This window comes from Pyrgilauda ruficollis, unplaced genomic scaffold (genome assembly GCF_017590135.1).
Source record: "Pyrgilauda ruficollis isolate IOZ18807 unplaced genomic scaffold, ASM1759013v1 scaffold40, whole genome shotgun sequence".
Taxonomy (NCBI): Eukaryota; Metazoa; Chordata; class Aves; order Passeriformes; family Passeridae; genus Pyrgilauda; species Pyrgilauda ruficollis.
Genome location: NW_024525490.1, coordinates 6,950,522 through 6,969,580, shown reverse-complemented (window position 1 = coordinate 6,969,580; position 19,059 = coordinate 6,950,522). Strand labels below are relative to the sequence as shown.

Below are 19,059 nucleotides of genomic sequence, written 5' to 3'. Positions count from 1 at the left end.
AATGCTTGAAGCTAATCACATAGAAACCTGAGCAAATTAAAAGACAGATACTAAGGCATCACTGAAATTTTTTCTGTCTTGTTCTCTTGAGATAATTTCTAGAAAACATATGGGGTAGAGAGATGTAAACAAACTCTGTATTTGGAGAGTTTAATAAGAAATTTGAATTCAGATTTCTGTTTAGTAGGGAAGAAATATTTTCTTTTTTTTTTTCTTCTTTTTTTTTTTTTTTGACTAGTATTTCCTATAGAGGGAAATAAGAGTTTGGGAAACAGAAGATAAATTAAAGGAAAATAGTATTATATAATTCAATTTCTAAAAGCAACTGGTGGGCATGTTCAGATAAATAGATATACTGTAAAAAAATCTGTTTGATAGAAAGTGCATGTCATGTATTCCTGTGTGAAACCAGAATTTGTTTCTATTCCAGTACCTTTAGGGATTCTGTTCAAGATCTTCCTCTCAGTCAGCATTTAAAACACAAGAATGTCTGCAACCACGTCATACTGCACTGAGATGAAATGCTCCACAATAAACAAGTACTGGAGCATTCTGCTCCACAAGCTTTTTTAACTTGAAGTAACACTTTTCTGGGAAGTGAGAGAAAGCTCCTTTCCATCTCCCTTGGTAATGATGGGAGTGGGTATGGAATGACATTAGGGTCCTGGCCATGCCCCCTCACAGCTATTGCAAAAATCAACCCTGTCCTGGCCGAAACCAGGACACCATAAAACCAGCCTTCAGGAATGGAGCAAGAGGGAAACTCTGGAGCAAGAAATACTAGGTCCCTAAGACCAGAGGGAAACTCTGGAGCAAGAAATACTTAACACTGCCAGAGTCACCATTCCTGGAGGTGTTAAAAAAAGACTGGATGTGGAACTTAATGCCATGGTTTAATTCATAAGGTGGCATTAGGTCATAGGTTGGACTTGATCTCAACACCTAGTTAATGCTGTGATTCTTCGAGAAGGATTGGTTAGGGATCTCTTAAACACACTGGTCATATGTAAGTCTCTAGGTTTAATGGATTGCATCCAGGAGTGCTGAGAAAGGTGTCTGGTGCTGTTGTGAGATCACTGCTAATTATCTTTGAATGGTCATGGCAGTTAGGAGAGGTTCCTGAAGGCTGGAAGAGAAGAAATATCATCATCTTTGAGAAGGGCAAGAAGGATGATCTGCAAAACCATAGGTTAGACAATCTCACCTCAGTCACGGGGAAGATGATATAGCAAATCTTCCTGGGAACAATTTCCAAACACATGGAAGTCAAGAAAGTAACTAGAAGTCATTGACATGGATTTAAAAGAGGAAATCATACTTGACCAGCCCCTCAGTCTCTGCAGTTAGGTAAATAGCTTGGTGGACAAGAGAGAGCAGTGATGCTGTCTACAACTTCAGTAAAATTTTTGACACTGTCTCCTCTGACATCATCATAGGAAAAACTGACAAAGTACAGGGGGATATAGAAGTTCACAGTGAGATGGATTAAAAAAAGTCTGAATGACCAGGCCTGGAGTGCTGTGATCAGTGATGCAAAGTCTGGTTTGGAGGTCAGTAACTAGTGAGGTGCCCCAGAATTTACTAGTGGGTCCAATACTGTTCAACTTCTTCATTAGTGACCTGGATGACAGAACAGAATGCACCCTCAGAAAGATCTAAGATTGATTCAAGACTGGAAAGTGGCTAATTCTCCAGAGAGCTGTGCTGCTGTCCAGAGGCACCTCAACAGACTGGAGAAATGGGCTCCATTTCTTCCAACAGACTGGAGAAATGGGACTGGAGAAATCCCATTAACCTCAAAAAGGAATATTGCAAAGTCCTGCAACTGAGGAATTATAATCCCATGTGCAAGCACATTGTGGTGTCAGCTGACTGGAGCACAGCTTGGCCAAGGAGAACCTTGGATTTCTGGTGGGCAGCAAGCTGTCTGTGAGCCAGTTAAGCATCCTCACAGGGCATGGGTGGGGATTCCTCCTCTCTATTCAGTACTGGTGAGTTTGTATCTGAATTAATGGGACCCATACTGTACCTGTCTAGTAAAGGAAACATCTGGACTTACTGCAGCATCTCCAGTAGAGAGAAATATTATCAAGGGGTTGGAACATCTCTTATATAAGAAAAGTCTGAAAGAACTGTGACAGTTCTTTTGGGTTTTTAATGCCTTCCTGTCATGTCATCCCAGGCCTTTTGCTCATCAACTCTCACAGGGACCCCATGCAAAAGTACCTTAACTTTATCAGAAAAAGATGCTGTTTCAGTGATTTGCAAAGATATTATTTGATTATGCACAGAGATATGATTCTGCTTCTGTGGAGATTATTTCCTTATTTTGAAGAACATTTTAAAAAGGATAGCAGTGTTTTGAACTTGCATGAGGGTTGCTTTTATGAATTTGAAAGTTCAAATCCAGGTGATCATTTGTCTTTGAATGATATTGGCAGGCCTGCAAGATCAGTTTTTGTCTTTCACCTCTGAGGACTTTAATTTTCCCATGATTGCCAGGTTGATCAGATGTTAAGGTCTTCAGTTTATGGTTGATGTTGCCAGTTCATTATTCCACAGTTCCTGCACATTACTACAGGATCCTGGCAATAGCTACAGCCCATTCTTGTTGGCAAGACATCTCCTTGATACCTTATCTTGATGTGTGCACTGATATGGGAGTTGTCCTGGGATAAAACTCTCAGTGTCTTTTTGATGCTTTCTCTCCTTGACAGCAGAGATACATTTGACAGCATGTATGTATTAATCAGGCAACTAATGCTGTGATTACCCAAATAACCCTTTCAACCAACAGTTCCCTAGATTTGTCACCCACTCTTTCATTCTGTATTTGGCAACTGCAGGATCATTTCTTGAAGACTGGTTCTTTATGCAATTGATGACACTGCTCAAATATTGCCTTGAGTTTCTTTATGCATTCTCTGCAGCACACAGCTAAGATCAAGAGCTGATCTTCCTTAACTATCAATTTACTCTCTGTTAACTTGGTTTTTTGATTAAGGTAAACTTTGAGGCAACAGCTGTAGCAATCTAACAATACTCAATCTGTATGAGACAAAAAGAATGCTATGCAAAATTCTTATCACTTTTTAATAGATAAAAACTGATCTGAATATTCATCTGTTTCTATTTTATGTATGTGTGATTTTTCTCAAACTTTTTTCAGCAGCAGAGATTTATGCCACAAACATGAAGCTTTGGGTGTGTAACTTCATCCTATTAAAATGCAAATCCATGAGTTTCTCTTCAGAAAAAAAAAAAAAAGACTATTTGTTGCTAAATCCCATTGAAAATTACTTTTACCAATTAAACTTCTATGCTTTGGATGGGAAGTGAAGCAAATTGTTGCCATTTCTGATAAATACAAACTCAGTTACCAAAAACATCCACGTTGCTATGAGGTACACTAAGGTAGTTTATTTAATTTTCCATAACCATGTAGTGCCTCCTGAATTGTTAACAATAAAAAAAAAAATCTTTGCTCTCACAGCAGTTTTTTTTACAGTATTCTGGTACAGTATCTTGGATTTTTATTTCTTACATCTGTCACCATTTTTACTAGTGTTTGTATGACTTTGTATCTCTCTAACCTCTTTAGTGGCAATTGTGTTTTCATGCAATGACTCACAGTAAGCATTGCATCAACTACATTATAATGTATATTTGAAATTTTGTATGATAAATGCAGTGTGTCAATATGTATTAATCTCCCTACTGGATCTGGCTGGGATGCAGCTAATTTTCTTCAGAGCAGCTTGTATGGTGCTGTGTTCTACACTGGTGACCCAAGCAGTGTTGCTAACATAGAGATGATTTGGCAGTTGCTGAACACGGTTTACACAGCATCAATTCCTTCTGTTCCTTGCTGTTACTCCTCAGTGAACAGAGAGGATGTGGTCAAGAGCCTGGGAAGAGAGACAGCTGAGACAGCTGATCCTGGGTGACCAAAAGGATATCCCATACCATGTAACATCACACTAAGTGATAAAATGGAAAGACCTTTTTCCAAATTAGTTGTTGCTCAGGGACTGGCTGGGCGCCTGCCTGCTGGTGGTGATTGCATCGCTTTTTTCCTTCATTTGCCCAATTGTCTTAATCACAACTCACCAGTTTGCTCACTTTTCCCCTTCTTCTCTCTATCATCCTGATGGGGGTTGGGAGCAAGACAGTGGAGGGATCTTATCTTTGATCTGAGCTCTACCCACTATATTCCCTCAACTGCACTGTCACCTCAGAGGGATGTCTGTGGCTGATTTGCATGTGCTCACAAAAAATCACACACAGAATTTTCTCTTCTACTTCTGTTAGGTATCATTGATAATTTGTAGGTCTGACTATTCAGTGTGCTAAAGGTATTTCCAGAGGTGAGTGTCCTGCCTGACTAGCTGGTTAGAACCATTCCTTCTGCAAGAAACTAACAACCTCTTTATAAAGAAATACTAGGGCAGCCAGAAGTCCTCTTTGCATATTTTATATGAAAATAATCATACGAGGTTATATAACTTTCCTAATCTTTGAGTGAAATGAATGTTCAAATCTGGGGTTTTCTTTTGGAATCTTAACACAAGGATGCATAAATACCCTCACAGTTGGTAGCCTCTTGATCTGACCTAAATTGCAGGAAGTTCTCTGGATATATTCTGCATGGATCTCTTTAACCAAAGACCAAAAGTCTTCAAAATAAGTAACATCCCACGTTTTGGTAGAATAGTCTAGAAACTAGAATGTTTAATGTCTTCATAATAAAAGCTTAGAGTGAAGTCAGACAAAGTAGAAGAAACATTACTAGATGAGCATCACCCACCCACCATGATCTTGCAGGTGGGTTTTTAGTTTCTCACTTCCTTTGTGAAATTTAGTGAATTTGCATCTTCTTTGATCCTATTTTCTTCTTCATTATCTCTGAGCCCAGATTCTGTGCTCTTTTCTCCAAAGAGTAGTTTCAGCTTCTCTGCTGAAACTGCAGTCTGCTATTTTCCTGTGATGCCTATTGTCTTCCATCTGGGTTGTGACCCAGAAACTTTTTATATTTTTTAATCAGAACCCACTCTTTGGCTCATTATGGAAACCAATCTTATTTTATCTTTCTAACAGTGTAAATTTTGTACTTAAGGGACCATAATGCTAATTTTAAATAGCAGCAAGTGAAATATGCAGCCTATTACAAAATCACACTGATACACCACTGTCTAGGAAAACCCTGACCCTAGTTTTAGCACTGTTTTTCTAGTGTTAATATGACAAAGGGTTTTGGTGACAGCTGCAGTATTTGTAATTTGGTCCTGTTTCTCATTTGTAGTCTGTCACTCTTCTTTCCTCTACGTGTTTGAAACTTGTGTAAGGTCCAACTCAGTTTGAGTTTTTGACAAGTTTTATTTAATCTTTATGCTTTGTACTTCCAATATATATTATATTATTTATGCTTTTATCCAACAGATATTGTATTCTTTATGTTTTCTTCTTCCAACACATATTATATTCTTCGCTGTTTCCTTGTGTGTGGGTTTCTGTGTATTCATTATTCCCAGTACCCTCTTCCAGCAGGTGATTGCTAGACACTCATGCAATTTTAATTAAGGAAATTTCACACCTTCCATCTTTGATGTTTTCAGTTCTTTATCTGATCTCTTTAATTTTGTGGTTTTTCCTTCCAAAAAAGAAAACCATTACTGAAGATGTGGTTTTGTTTGTCTAGACTCTGTTTAAACTATGTTGATTCTTGTTTGCTCCTTCCAGAGTTAATCTGGGTGATTAGTGTTTCTGTAGTGTCCTTGACATTTATCAATCTACAGTGTAACGTTTGTGGGGTGCATTTTTTTTAGGCTGTTTAGTTTTGTTGAGGAATAGAAGCTATCACATTCAAAAGCATTTGGTTTTCTGTTTTGCATGCTAAGTTAGCCACACAGTTACGTGATTTTGCCTAGAATCTACTCTAATAATATCAGCAATCTCTCTCTGCATTCATTCTCAGTAGAGGATCTCCCATTCTCATTGATCTTCTATGTAGCAGTTTCCATTATTTCAGTAACAATAAATTGACTTCGTGTTTCTTGACAGCTTTGACATTTTGCTGTGTTGTTTCATTCCTTTTCCCAATAGCAAACAATGTAGCAGGGGCAGATTTTATAGAAAACTGCAGTAAATGGGGGCTATTCCTGATCCCTGGCAAATAAGCCCTTCAGTGCTGTTTGCTTAATGACTTCACTCTAATCTAAGCTTCTGAATGTAGCTATTGGGCATGCAGGGAATATCTCAGCCTGAACAGTGGTCAAACAAGACATTTGCCAAGCCAGCAGGAAATGCACTCTGCTCTGAAGGTAGAGGCTGACAAAGCTGCTGTAACATAAAGAGTCATTATTAAGAGAAGAACATGATGATCACATTGTAAATTTGTGATTCTTGGTGTGCAACATAAAAAAAGAGCAGAACAAAGGAACTGGCAGCTGTTCTACATTGGAAATGCAACTATAATTTTGTGTTTTTTCACCTAAATGAAATGAGATTTGGAAATGAAAGAATATAGCAGGAGGAAGAATCATTTAATGAAATGGAACTGTGGGGAACATTAGCACAAAATCTTTAATTTCCAATTTTATTAGTATGAATGGTAATTTTTTTGAAAGCAAAAAATGAGTACAGATAAGTTACTTTATTGATGCCTGTCTCTCTCTTCTGTGGTTTAAAACTCTCTCTTTACCTGGATTTTACTTATTTTACTGTGTTTGTGATTACAAATTTCTGAGAACCATATATAGAAATACAGCAAGCTCTTTGTGCATAATAGTAACAGAAAAAAAGTTATATGTGATTGTGTCACATCTCATTATGCAGATTCTTATACCAGGTGACAAAATGCTGCTTTACAGACAATTGTTTATAGCATGGGCTGAATAGCATGGGAAGAAAATAAGAGAGGTAAAATTAAAACAAAGGACATACATAGAATGTATTTTAAAAGTAACACAAGTTAATTATAGATGAAATGCCAATGTAAACCTGAAATAATAGGAATATCCTGACTATTCAGATAATCTAACAATGTTTGGCATTACTGAGCTCAGAGGTAAGCCAGATCTGAAAAATAATGCTACTGATTTTATCTTACAATCAGTTTGTGAAAATGAAAATTGTTTTTCCATTCTACGATCCTACTGTCCATCTTGTATGTCCATACAGCAGAGTACTTTGGAATCCTTTAATGGGTTTTGAGGAGAGGGATTTTGATTATCCAGATGTTTAGTTAAAAGAGATTCCTGGTTTACAATGTAAATGAGTGCATGAATGCAAACCTCTGTGTCACTGTGTGTGAACATGTACATGTGCATGTGCGTGTGTATTCATATATGAAAGTTTATTCATTATGGACACTGAAATTCTAATAACCAAATCATCATGTGGAAAGTCTTCTACTAACATGAATGAAGAAATATCTGAGATCATCAGGCATCCTGTGGTTTGTACAGTTTTACAGGAAAGAGTATGTAGATTTCTTACAGTAAAGAACCAGGAGGTCCTGGTGGAGAGCAAAATGGACATGAGCCAGCAGCGTGCCCTTGCAGCAAAGGAGGCTAATGGTATCCTGAGCTGCATTAGGAGAAGCACTGCCGGCATGTTGAGGGAGGGGATCTCTATCCTGTGCTGAGCCCTGGTGAGGGTGTCCAGTTCTGGGCTCCTCAATCCAAGACATGGAGCTCCTGGAGAGACACCAGTACATGGCCACAAAGTTGGTTAGGGAACTGGAACTTCTTTCCTGTTAGGAAAGGCTGAGAGTGCCAGGACTGTTCAGCCTGGAGAAAGCTCTGGAGGAAAACTCACCAATATTCTACAAATATCTGAAGAAAGGCTCCAAAAAGGACAGAGCCAGGCTCTTTTCAGCAGTGCCAAGTGACAGAACCAGAGGCAATGGGCACAAGATGAAGCACAGGAGGTGTCGTCTGAATATCAGAACTTTTCCACTGTGAGGGTGTCTGAGCACTGGCACAAGTTGCTCTGATTTTTATGGGAGTTTCCATTCATGGAGATATTCAAAACCTGTCTGGACTTGATCCCAAGCAATTGGCTCTAGGTGACACCTCTTCAGTAGGGGGTTGGAAGAGGAGACATACCAGAGGTGCCTTCAAACCTCAGCTATGGTGTGATCTGTTACTGTTCTTTTTCCTAGCATCCTGTATTGATTGCTACTATGGAGATGTAGGATACAGGATCAGTGTCTGCTGAAGAGGGTTCTTTACCCTCATCTAATGTTTCTGCTTCTAAGGGAATGATAGGAGAAGAAACATGATTTAGTTCACATGGTCAGATGCACTTTGATGTGGCAGTAGAAGCCTCATTGGCTGCAGAATAGTGGAAAGGAGGGTTCTGAGTACTCTGAGTACCAGATCTTCATAGAGTTATTTATGACACTTGTAATCTCTCTGAAGACTGAATAGAAAAATTAAATTATTTTATCTTAGTAGGATGCATATTGCATGAACATGGGGGTTTTTTTAACCTGATTCAAAGAGGTTTTAATAGCATTGACTTTTTTGACTTTTGGAAAGTGTTTTTTTTTTTTTTTTTTCAGTAAGAAAGAATATGCTTGAAAAGGAATGCAAATGCATTGAATTTTTGGAAAGGGAAAGTAGCTGACCTTGTGGTGTTTGTCTTGTATAACAGCCTGAGGTATCTTGATAGTAAAAATGGAAGAGGTAAGATTTCATCTTGAGAAGAATAGAACAGGTGAGCATTGAGGCTTAGAGCAATGTTTGGGAGGGAGAGGAGAGAAGTCACTTCCAGAATCTGAGTGATGGAAGCAAGTAAAGAAGCAGTTTAGAATCTGCCATGCATGTTTAATTGTGTTAATATGTGTTTTCTTTCATATAAGTGAAGAATTTACTTTAAACTTCCAGGTTTTAGAACATAGTTTGATTTCTCCTCTAGATCATATAGTGCATAATGTAGTTACATGTGAACCTGATCTTTTTGCTTACTATGGTTTTCCTGGGGACTGTCAATTCCAAATAAAATTTGTAAATGCTTTAGACAAAGTCTAAGAGCATGAAACTCATGCCAAGTATGAGGATTTTAGAATTAGGTGTATCTTTTGCTAAGTATATGAATAGTATACAAGTCAAGATGGGGAAAAATAAATTTAGAGCTAGAGCAAAAGGAAATGCTCCACAAAAATCAACACCAGTTTTTGGCAGTGAGTGGGTAGTACAGTTCAAAACTCCAGGTAAACACATATTGTCATAAGTGTCTCAGGACTGCATCTTTCAAAATGGAAATTCAAGCTAAACCAAAGGATTAGGTCACCAAATCCAACTGCTTACTGAAAGTTTTGTTTCCTCAGAGATATAAAACACCAGATTATATGTCCACTTCTCAACTGTGCCAAGTTAAACTGCCATTAATCTAAATCTATCTTAATATGATGAATTATAGGTGTACTTTCATGTTCCACTACGTTTGTCACAAGGGCAGTAACCCTGCCTTTCACAAGGCAGTGAAAGACAGAGCAGACAAAAAAGAGTGATAACCTGTCAGTTGCTTCCTTAAAAATGAATAAAATTTTTAAATTGTTAGTTATTGATAGAGTTTACTTGGTTTAGAGCACAACAATTCATACTGTTTTACCATAGTAAGATAATTAAATGCATTTTGGAAGTCTGTGGATTCATCACCATCTTGGCACATTATGGTTAATGTTTTTATGTGATCTGTCTACTGAAGATACACCTCTGATCACATAAATACATGTGTCTAACACCTTGGTAGCCATGGAATGCCCACATACTCCTAAAATCTTTGTTGTGTATAAGGCAGCTCTCCTCGTTACCATGTTCCTAACACTGTAAACCACTGCTTCTCACCTGGTCCTGATACATGCCTTGCTGGATTCTCTGGAGTATTGTGGGGAAGTGAAGGCATTTAATGAAAGGCATAGTGTGCCAGCTGTTATATTCCTTACCTGGTGTGTGAGGAATACTGTTATCATGCAATACCTCTTGTCTTAAGAAATTGTGCTAAGAAAAAAATGTATTTAAGATGTACAAAACCAGACAAACCAGTTGCATGTATTTCTAAAAAGTGTACGGACATGATATAAGAAAAGCACATCTCCTGAAAATTTATAAAGAAATTTTTCTCCTCTCACTCTTCTTCAACAGAGAATTTTCAGTTTTCTTAGGAGTCTGACAAAATTAAGCCCTTCTGAATACCATATATCATATATATTCATTAAAGAAAAGCCTATTTTGTGAAAAGCCTATTTTATTTTCATTTTTATGGGCATATTTTCATTTCGAAGACATCCTTTTATTTTAGATAAGGTGTTATCTCTTCTAGTCAGACAGATGTATAACTTCTTGTTAGAACTCTTCCCTTTATCGTAACTCAACAGCTATAATTCACTGTTTCACACTGAATCTTACTTTAAAAATAGAATACCCTGACTTGAAAATGACCCACGAGAATCACCGAAACCATCAGCATATAAACACATGTGCTCTCTTGTGTTATACAAGCATCTCTCAGGTTAAGTGTTTCTAGATTTTAGTGACTGGCTATTGATTGGACAAGAACCAGAACCAGAGACTGACTAGAGACTGACTTGGATTGAAAATTAGTTCATGGTGATGGACTCAGAGGACCTTTCCGTAAGTGCTGGAATGCTGTAATATGTTAGCATGGTGTTCAACAGGTGTGACTTCAGTGTCACTCTGCAAAGGTGAAGTGCAGTGAGATGAACTGATTTCCACAGTTTGATAGAGTCTGCACTATTCAAGAAAGGTAAGTCCATTTTCCAAATTTCACTCTACATTTTCTAGTCCTCTCAGACCAATATATTTTCCATCTTTCCCAGGGACAAGGTGTTGTACCACATAAAACAGAAAGAATTGAGAAAAGATAAATTACAGTAATTGAATTTATTAAGAATTGCAATAACAAATGCAGTAAGCAAATTATGCATTATGGTTATAAGCATAAACACTGAAATTGTTTACAAAAGGGGCAGACATTTCTAGCCACAAAGCTTAGAAATATCCTTCTTCACATCAGAGTTTTTATATCCCTTCTGAAACGCTGCATTGCGCTTGTTACAGTGCAAGCCAAGAGCAAGTTTAAAAGATAAGGATCTGGCCAAGGATGAACTTTCATAAAAATGGTAAGCGAATTTCTCAGTACTCTTGAATCTTTCAGACTTACTGATTTTAATTAATCCTTCGTGGTTTAATGAACCATTCTGAGCTAGAACTGTCAGGATCATGGAATATTTACGGTGAAACTCTTATGCTCAAGATTTAAACTGCCAGTCAATTTAGATTAAGAAATTATGCAAGAGGAATGTGAATATCAGTTTTGTGGTTTCCCCTGAGTGTGGGACCAGGCAGATGATCAGTCTGGTTTGCACTGTGAAGCACAGCAGTGCAGGAGATGGTTTGCCAATTCAGACCCAATGAGAGAGGATAGCCTCAGTTACCTGCTCTACAGCACATGGGACTGGAAGAACTATAGACTAGCTGGTTTCACAGTGCTGTCATGGTTACTACTTTTGTAACACCTGATTTCAGTGGCTAGAACAAATGAGACATGAAGAGCAGAAATGTAAACCTCTACCAGACTAAGCAGTTTAGGGATTTATTTTCTCCCCTTCTTCTGCCTATATTATTATGCTTTACCATTCTTGTTTCATTCAAATTCTAGTGATAGGATTCAATATCCATGGCAGATACAATAAAAGCAGATTCAGGGTAAATTATTTTAAAAATTCAGTAGAGGTAGATGAAAAAAATCTGGATTTCACTTACCACTTGAGATCCTTTTTGGTTGCGCTAGTATAACTTCATTAAAATTATTTTGGGATGCTTGGCTCAGTATCACAATATCAGTGTAAAATCATCTGTTGTATTTAAAAATTAATTGAATGAAACTTTGGTGTTATATATAGATTTATATAGTATTTCATTTCATAGTCAGTATGAGTCAGGATGGAGAAGATTTCAGTTCCTTTGTGTTTCACCCAATTTATTGATATGATAGCATGTAGGCAATTTTACCAGTGCATATTCCCATTTTACCTTCCCATTTCTACACTAGTACCAGGACAGAAGCTGAAGCAATATTTCCTCTCCCATATTTTAAGTGCTTTCTTTTATCACTTTTATTGGAGAGCTAATACTACTTTTTCTTTTCCTACACATTTTGAAATGTCATTAAACTCTTTGGCTTATAATCCATTATCTAACAATAAAAATGCTTGTGATTTAAAATTTGAACTGAGTATGGAAAATATTATTAAAAGTAAATATTAGGAAGTGAAGCAATGAACAGTATAGATACATCACAGACACACACTCCCCTGACATTGTCTACTTCAGCAGGACTTCTCAAAGGGAGGTACATCTTTCTCTCATTAGTAGTTATGGAAAGCCTTGTCCATTTTGCTTGAACTACCAGAGTAGAAATGAATAAGGTTTAATTTTTATCAATTGATTTTTAAAAAATGTAAATCAGCAAGTGGCATTTTTCAGCAAGATGATGTCTGACTCACTAATGTTGATTTTTAACAAAGTCTTGAAAACTTTTGGGCTTGAAGAAACTACAAGTCCCATAATATAACGTTGCATTGAATGCAGGCAAGTTTCAGTGTTCAGTAAGTGAAATATAAAGGCAGAATAATATTTTACTGGATTAAGCCCATTCTGATTGTCTTGCTGCTAATTTGGTAGTTTGTATATTTCTGTCTTGTGCTGTATGTAATTCAGTATCTAGGAGAGGAAAATGGGTTTTAAAATGGCATGTTTAAAGAACAAATTACAAATTCTTCTTTAGAAGGAAGCATTACCACCACAACCCATGGAACTTAGATGTGGGGTTTTTTGTTTTGTTTTGTTTGGTTTGGGTTTTTTAAATATTTCTTTTGATTTTCATATTTTTCTTTAGTCAGCTTGATAGTGAAGTTCAGTTGCAGTAGGCTTCAAGCAGCTTACAACTAAGATGGTTAGACAAATTTTCATGGCAAAATTAAAGAAAATACAGAGGTTAAATTATGGCTTGCTTAATTTCAGAGTTCATTATGACTGTTTCATTTGATTCTAATCACTAGCAAAAAACAAAACTGGAGTAAAGAAGCTGTTACCTAAGTTGAGGTGCTTTTTGAGTTATTAATTTACAAATGGTTCACCATGGTTTTAGTAAATACAAGTTAAGATTTTATTAGAGTATTCCAAACTGTGCACCTGAGTTATTTTATTTAAGTTTGAAATATTGCATTTAAAAAGTTTTGTGGTCTATTGAAGGGAATTCTACAAATCAGACTCCAAAATCAGATATATTTCAGGGATCACAAAGATGTGGAAGATTACTAAATAGTGTATTCTGGTACACTGTAATATCTATTGTGAGAATATTTAAGATACATAACACTTTTCTTGACAAGACAAATGGGGAAAGATTGTGCTATGCTTTGTGTTCTTTCCAGTTAATCATACTTTTCAAATAAATGCTCAGATCACAAGCCAAAAATTCATTATATTATTTATGAATCAGTAGTGAATTGACAGCATGTAAGTTCATTTCGTTAGGAACTCATTCTACGTTCATTCTATCTAGCAGCAGCTTAATTTGGGCTAGTCAGTAAAGGATGTTAATAAATTATTTGGCATATATGTGTGAACTTTTCCTACAAGGTAAGTATCACTACTCATTTTTGTCAAGTATAAAGGGCGTTTAAAGAGCATGGTTACTATATGTCAAACATATCTGAATAGACTGTGAATAGCGAATTTTACTAAACTAAATTTCTGGTGCTGCTCTGGCCCTGACATTTTCAGACAATTTAAGTGTTACAGCTTGTCAGCATATTGATGTATTTCTGCAAATGGAAGGGAACTCAACTACATGTGAAGTCTACATTTTAATATTCTGCTATACACAAAACGTGTCTGTTCTCAAAAGTAGAAGAATAAAAGCCACTTATTTTTAATTATATGTATCAATAGCTCTTATTCCTATATATCTCTAAGATATTGATTTTTTTTTGTAGAGATAGCATAGCAGAACAAATGTAAGTAATTGTTTGACCAAAATGTTTATAATGTAGTTCTAGTTAAAAACAAAAAAGTAATAATTTTAAGATTGATTTACAGGAAAACATTACCTTCAAAATATACCCATATCAATGTAAGAGAAATTATTAGGGAGCCAGCCAGTAGTGAGAGGAAGGAAACCATGTTGTTAACATATTCACTGTTAGTGTTTGGGGAAGTATGCAGCTAAATGTTGATTTCCAAAATAATTTGCTCTTCAGTGTGCAAAATGGACCACAGGCTGACATAGTGAATTTTCCCTATACCAGAGTCTTGGATGAACTTGGCATGGTAGCTATCATAAAATCGTATTGTATCTGCCCTTTGCACTTGTTTATACAGCCAATATTAAAACACTGTTCAGTTGTTCATTTTGGGAGGAGGAGGGGCAGGAGGGGAGCAATGTTACAGGTCCCATGTAGTTTCCAGCTCAGAATCCTGTAATAATTTCTGTCTGTGTTCGTAGTAAATTTATAACAGATCCTTCGTCCTGTTAAACTGAAAATTATTTTATTTACTATTTATAAAAGGCTGGGAAAAAAACTAAGCATCTCTTATAAAATTAAAATGTGAAGCTTAGTAGAGCAAGGCATCTTCGAAGATTACCTGGTATATTTTATTATAATGATGGCAGCAAAAGCAGGCTGCTGAGTGTATGTCCATCTTGGCAGTCCATCACACTTATTTCCATGCCAGAGTGGCTGGAAAAGGAGGAAGAGAAAGAGTGTTCTATTGTTTGTAATCCATATGAATATAACCTCTGCCAGCCCTTGTGGAATATCAAATAGGATTGTTTTCTTAATGGACAAATTTAACTTGGAGGAGAGTGTTCACATCCAGTTCTTTAATAAGATTTTTGTTTCTTTTTAAGTTCCAAGAAGCTTCATTGTAATCCTCTGTGTTTAATCCACAGATAAACCATCTTCCCTTTGCCAAATTTGAGCTGTGTTGACTTTAAATGCCACCTTATAGATAGTTACATAACTTTCCACATTTTGCAGTGTAATAATATATCTTTTTTAAAGTCTTAACTTCCTGTAAGCATTTGCTGCTAAGGAAATAAACAATAAACTATTAGTGAACTCTTTGAGCCCTCCCATGGGTTGGAAGGCCAGTTCATTCTGTTTATAGTGTATGGCATGGCACACTGTGTTATGGTCCAGAGTGGTTGAGCAGTGCACAGAAAAGCGATTCTCCTTGCTGCATTTTACTTGTGCAGCCTATCTGTCTGCGGGGAGGGAGACAGCTCTTCTTCCCTTTAACATGATTGATTTTTAACCCCATTTACACTTGTACCATTCACAACATGCTATGGCAGAGTTCCACAATTTAATTTTGAGTTGCATGAAAAGCAAACCCCTTACCTTGTTTTCATCTTCGCACTAATTTATGTCATTTCATGTCATTTTGGTTCTGTATTTTGAGAAACTGAAAACTCTTTATTCATCTGCACACTGCTTTTTTCTGTCTGTCATTGACAGTGAGTTTTCCTGACTGAAGTTCCCTGGTCTGTACAGTTACCCTGCTCAGAAACTCTCATATGTATAATCATCCTTACATGCCTTATAATTTTGTATGTTGTGACACTTTGGTGCATTGTGAAATCCTGTTCTCAGGATTTTCGTTTTGCTGTCCTGAGTAGTGCAGAAAACATTGAGCCACTCAAATATGTTGAAGACCACAGACCCTAATACAGACTTGCAGAGAGAACTTCTAGGGACTCTCCATATTGAGAAACCTCACCATTTGCTCACAATTTTTCTGCTTCTGTTTTAACCATTCATCTAATTTATTGAAGGCCTTTCTTGTTATCCCAGGGAGACTGAGTTACTTTAGAATATTTTAACACAGAAACTTGTTAAATTCCTTTGGAAATCAAAGAATATGCGCCAAGACATCCTTTTTCTCATAGTCAGTGTTCCTTCTGTGAGTTACAATTTCTCTTTTCAGAGACCCTCTCAACTATTCCCCTGCATATTGCATTCATTTACATATATGTTAATTCTGTTCTTCAGTGTAATTCATAATCATTGTCTTGAATGGAATTGGGACTTACTGATCTGTAGTTTGAGGTATATCCTTGCATGCCCTAGTCTTGTCCCCATTTTCAAAATCATACAAAGCAAAAACCCAAGCCCCCTCCCTCTCCCCCAAAAATCCATGTCTACTATTCCCACGGTTTAGATGCCATTTTAAGTGATGACCACAGTAATTTCCCATAAGAATCCCTGTCAAGAAACACTGCTTGATCTTTCTCCTTTTTTGCCACTGTTCACTTTTTGGGTTTTTTTTAAAAAAACATTTTCTAGAAGTAAGTAAATTTGAGACAGGTCTCTGATCTACCCCAACTAAAAAGTGGTTCAGTCACGGGAACCTCCCAGAGCTACTCTTCATTAAATTTTGATTTGGTGAGTCATTTACATTTCCTGCTAGAGCCTTGTCTCTTTGAACATTCCCTTTTCACTTAGCTGGTCTATTATCCCTAAAGCCTTTCTAGCAGGCTTAATGCTCCTGTTGGGCTTTAAAAAGCATTTAATGCTTTCCATTATGCTTTCAGCAAATTGTTCCTCAAGATATGTTTTTTTTCTTTCTGCAACTATCTAAACCTGACTTCATTGTTAAAAATTAATCCTTGGCAGTGCATAACAGCTTACTGTTCTCTGTGTTTTCAGTGCTCCTGCAGTGATTCCCATTTTCAGTAGGTCCTTAGGCATCTTTGAAACATGATTAAGGGTGCTAGAAATCTTTTAAGCAGGGAAGTAATACAAATTCAAATACAAATTTCAAATCTTCCCTGTTTACCATTCCCCATGACCTGTATTCCTCCATAGAAAAATAAATACCTTGATCACAATGTTAACAAGCAAAAGAACTGTATGCATTTTTTCCTTTATAGGTTTCTGGACCTGTCTACAATTTCACTGGCTGTATAAAAGTCGTACAAATCAATAACGTCGGACCTTTCAGCTTCTCTAATGCTGTGGGAAGAAGTAATGTTGACAATTGCAGGTAAACTGCCCTCTATGCCTTTCCAAATCCTAAGGAATTGTTTGTGCTGGTTTTGCTTTCTTCCTTACACAAGGTGGTCATTTTAGATAATTTCAACAATGGCTACAGAAAAAAAAAAAAAAAAAAAGACAAAAATCCCCAGAGAGACAGATATCTTGCTTTCTTTTATGCTTTTAAAGCATTTTCTGAATGGAAGATTTTATTTTTTTCAGAGTAGTTCAATTAAACTTGATAGCTTATTTGGAGTGAGTTGTCACACCCTGAATGCTGAAACAGAGTACTAAGAAAGATGATCTGCATGAAAATACAGGACTGGGAAGTGGGGAGCTGTGCTGGTTGTGTCTTACTTGTGTCTCTGGGACTTCCATTAATCTTGTTACAAATATGGACAAGCTGATGCTGCATTTACTCTACAAGAGATTGTGAGAAATGCTGGAAAGCATTGCTTCTGAATACATTTCAAAACCCCAATTGATTTCAGTTTTGCATGTTCACATTGCTGTTGGTCATGCATTGATTGAAATAAAAGCCATACAGGGGAAGTGATGTACATTAGGATCCTATTCTGCAATATGATAGGTTTGAACATGGCAAAATGGAAAGCAAAGGAAAACAGAGGTGAATTGCATTTGTAGATAATGAGGTCTTTCAGGAGAGAATATCATTTCGGTCATAGGATGTACATGTCCTAGTTTCCTGGAGGACATTATATATGGCTTTTAGCATATGACTCTTTTCCCTAGAATTTGTAGAACAGGTCAGTTAATGTTCATGTGCTTGATTAAACACTATCCTCAAAAGCTGGTGGTAACCTGCTAGATCATTAGTTAAAGATGCGTGAGATCTGAACCCTGCACTCACCTCCACCACTAACTCCTTAATGAGAACACATCTCACTCAAAGTTACAAAGGTACAACAGTAAACCCACTGTCTAATGAATTATCTGCCCCAAGTCCCAGGCATCTAAACTTTTGCCAATAAAACTTACTCTGGACACAAAATTCAATTTGTTATCCCTGCAGAGACTGGCCACTATTTTTATTTAGAACAGCAGCTCAGTGTCATCTCCTTGTCCAAGCTTGATGAAGAAATAAATCTTTGTACCCTTCAAGTTCTCCAAGGCATTTTGTTTGGAATATGTTCTCTAAGTACATTTAGCAAATGGTAGTGGGTCTAAATCCTGCACAAAAAAGAAAACCCTGGCCTTTGTTGTGATAAACCCCAAATAACAAAGAAACAATGTCTCCTCTCCTGCCTTTCTCTACAGTGTTTCATCAGAAATTTTCCTAGTCAGAGCTATGGTGTCCTCCCAAATGAGGGCATGTACTCTCGTTTGTGAAACTATGCCTCTGTGCAAAACAGAAATTCATAAGGTTGAAAGCAAGTGAGGAAGCTATTTCATGTCTTTCATTCAGGTATTAACTTTAAAGAATCATGGTGAAAAAAAATCATAAACCATCTCTGCTGTCTCCTCTGGTTACTAGATTAGGAAATTTTTCTCTATTTTGCATATGCATTAGAGCTTTGATATCCTAAATCACAGGCAAGAGGCAATTCTGGTTTTTAAACTACTAGGTAAAAACAGGATGAGTTAAAAATCAGGACTGTTACTGTCTTTTCTACTTTCTTTCATTCTCTTTAATAATACTCTCATTGATACAAGTGCTTACACCCTTGAGCTTTTTGACAGTTTTTCCTATTGAAGACTTTATATAACCATTCTATTAAGTATCAATAGCCTTCAACAAGCAAAAAAAAGCAATGAGAACAGCTTTGTCCAGTCTGTGTATATAACACAGAGAGGGATATAGACCTGAAAGAGGTGGCTTGTAAAATAATACCTTTGTTCCTTTTAAATTTTTATTATTATAGAATGCTGTGTTATCTGTTATATTATAATCTATAGAACTGTGTACCAAGATTTATTGAATTTTGTATTGATTCTGATTCTCCCCTTCAAAATTAATCAGCATACAA

The 19,059-nt window shown here is 36.7% G+C and overlaps 1 protein-coding gene across 1 annotated transcript in view; it reads left to right on the top strand.

Moving 5' to 3' along the window:
* EYS (eyes shut homolog) overlaps nt 1-19,059 on the top strand; it is a 610,207-nt gene that overhangs the window by 380,521 nt on the left and 210,627 nt on the right. Inside the window, exon 26 of the mRNA XM_041477332.1 lies at nt 16,969-17,081. Coding sequence (XP_041333266.1) covers nt 16,969-17,081 — 113 coding nt within the window. The remainder of the gene's footprint in view (nt 1-16,968; nt 17,082-19,059) is intronic.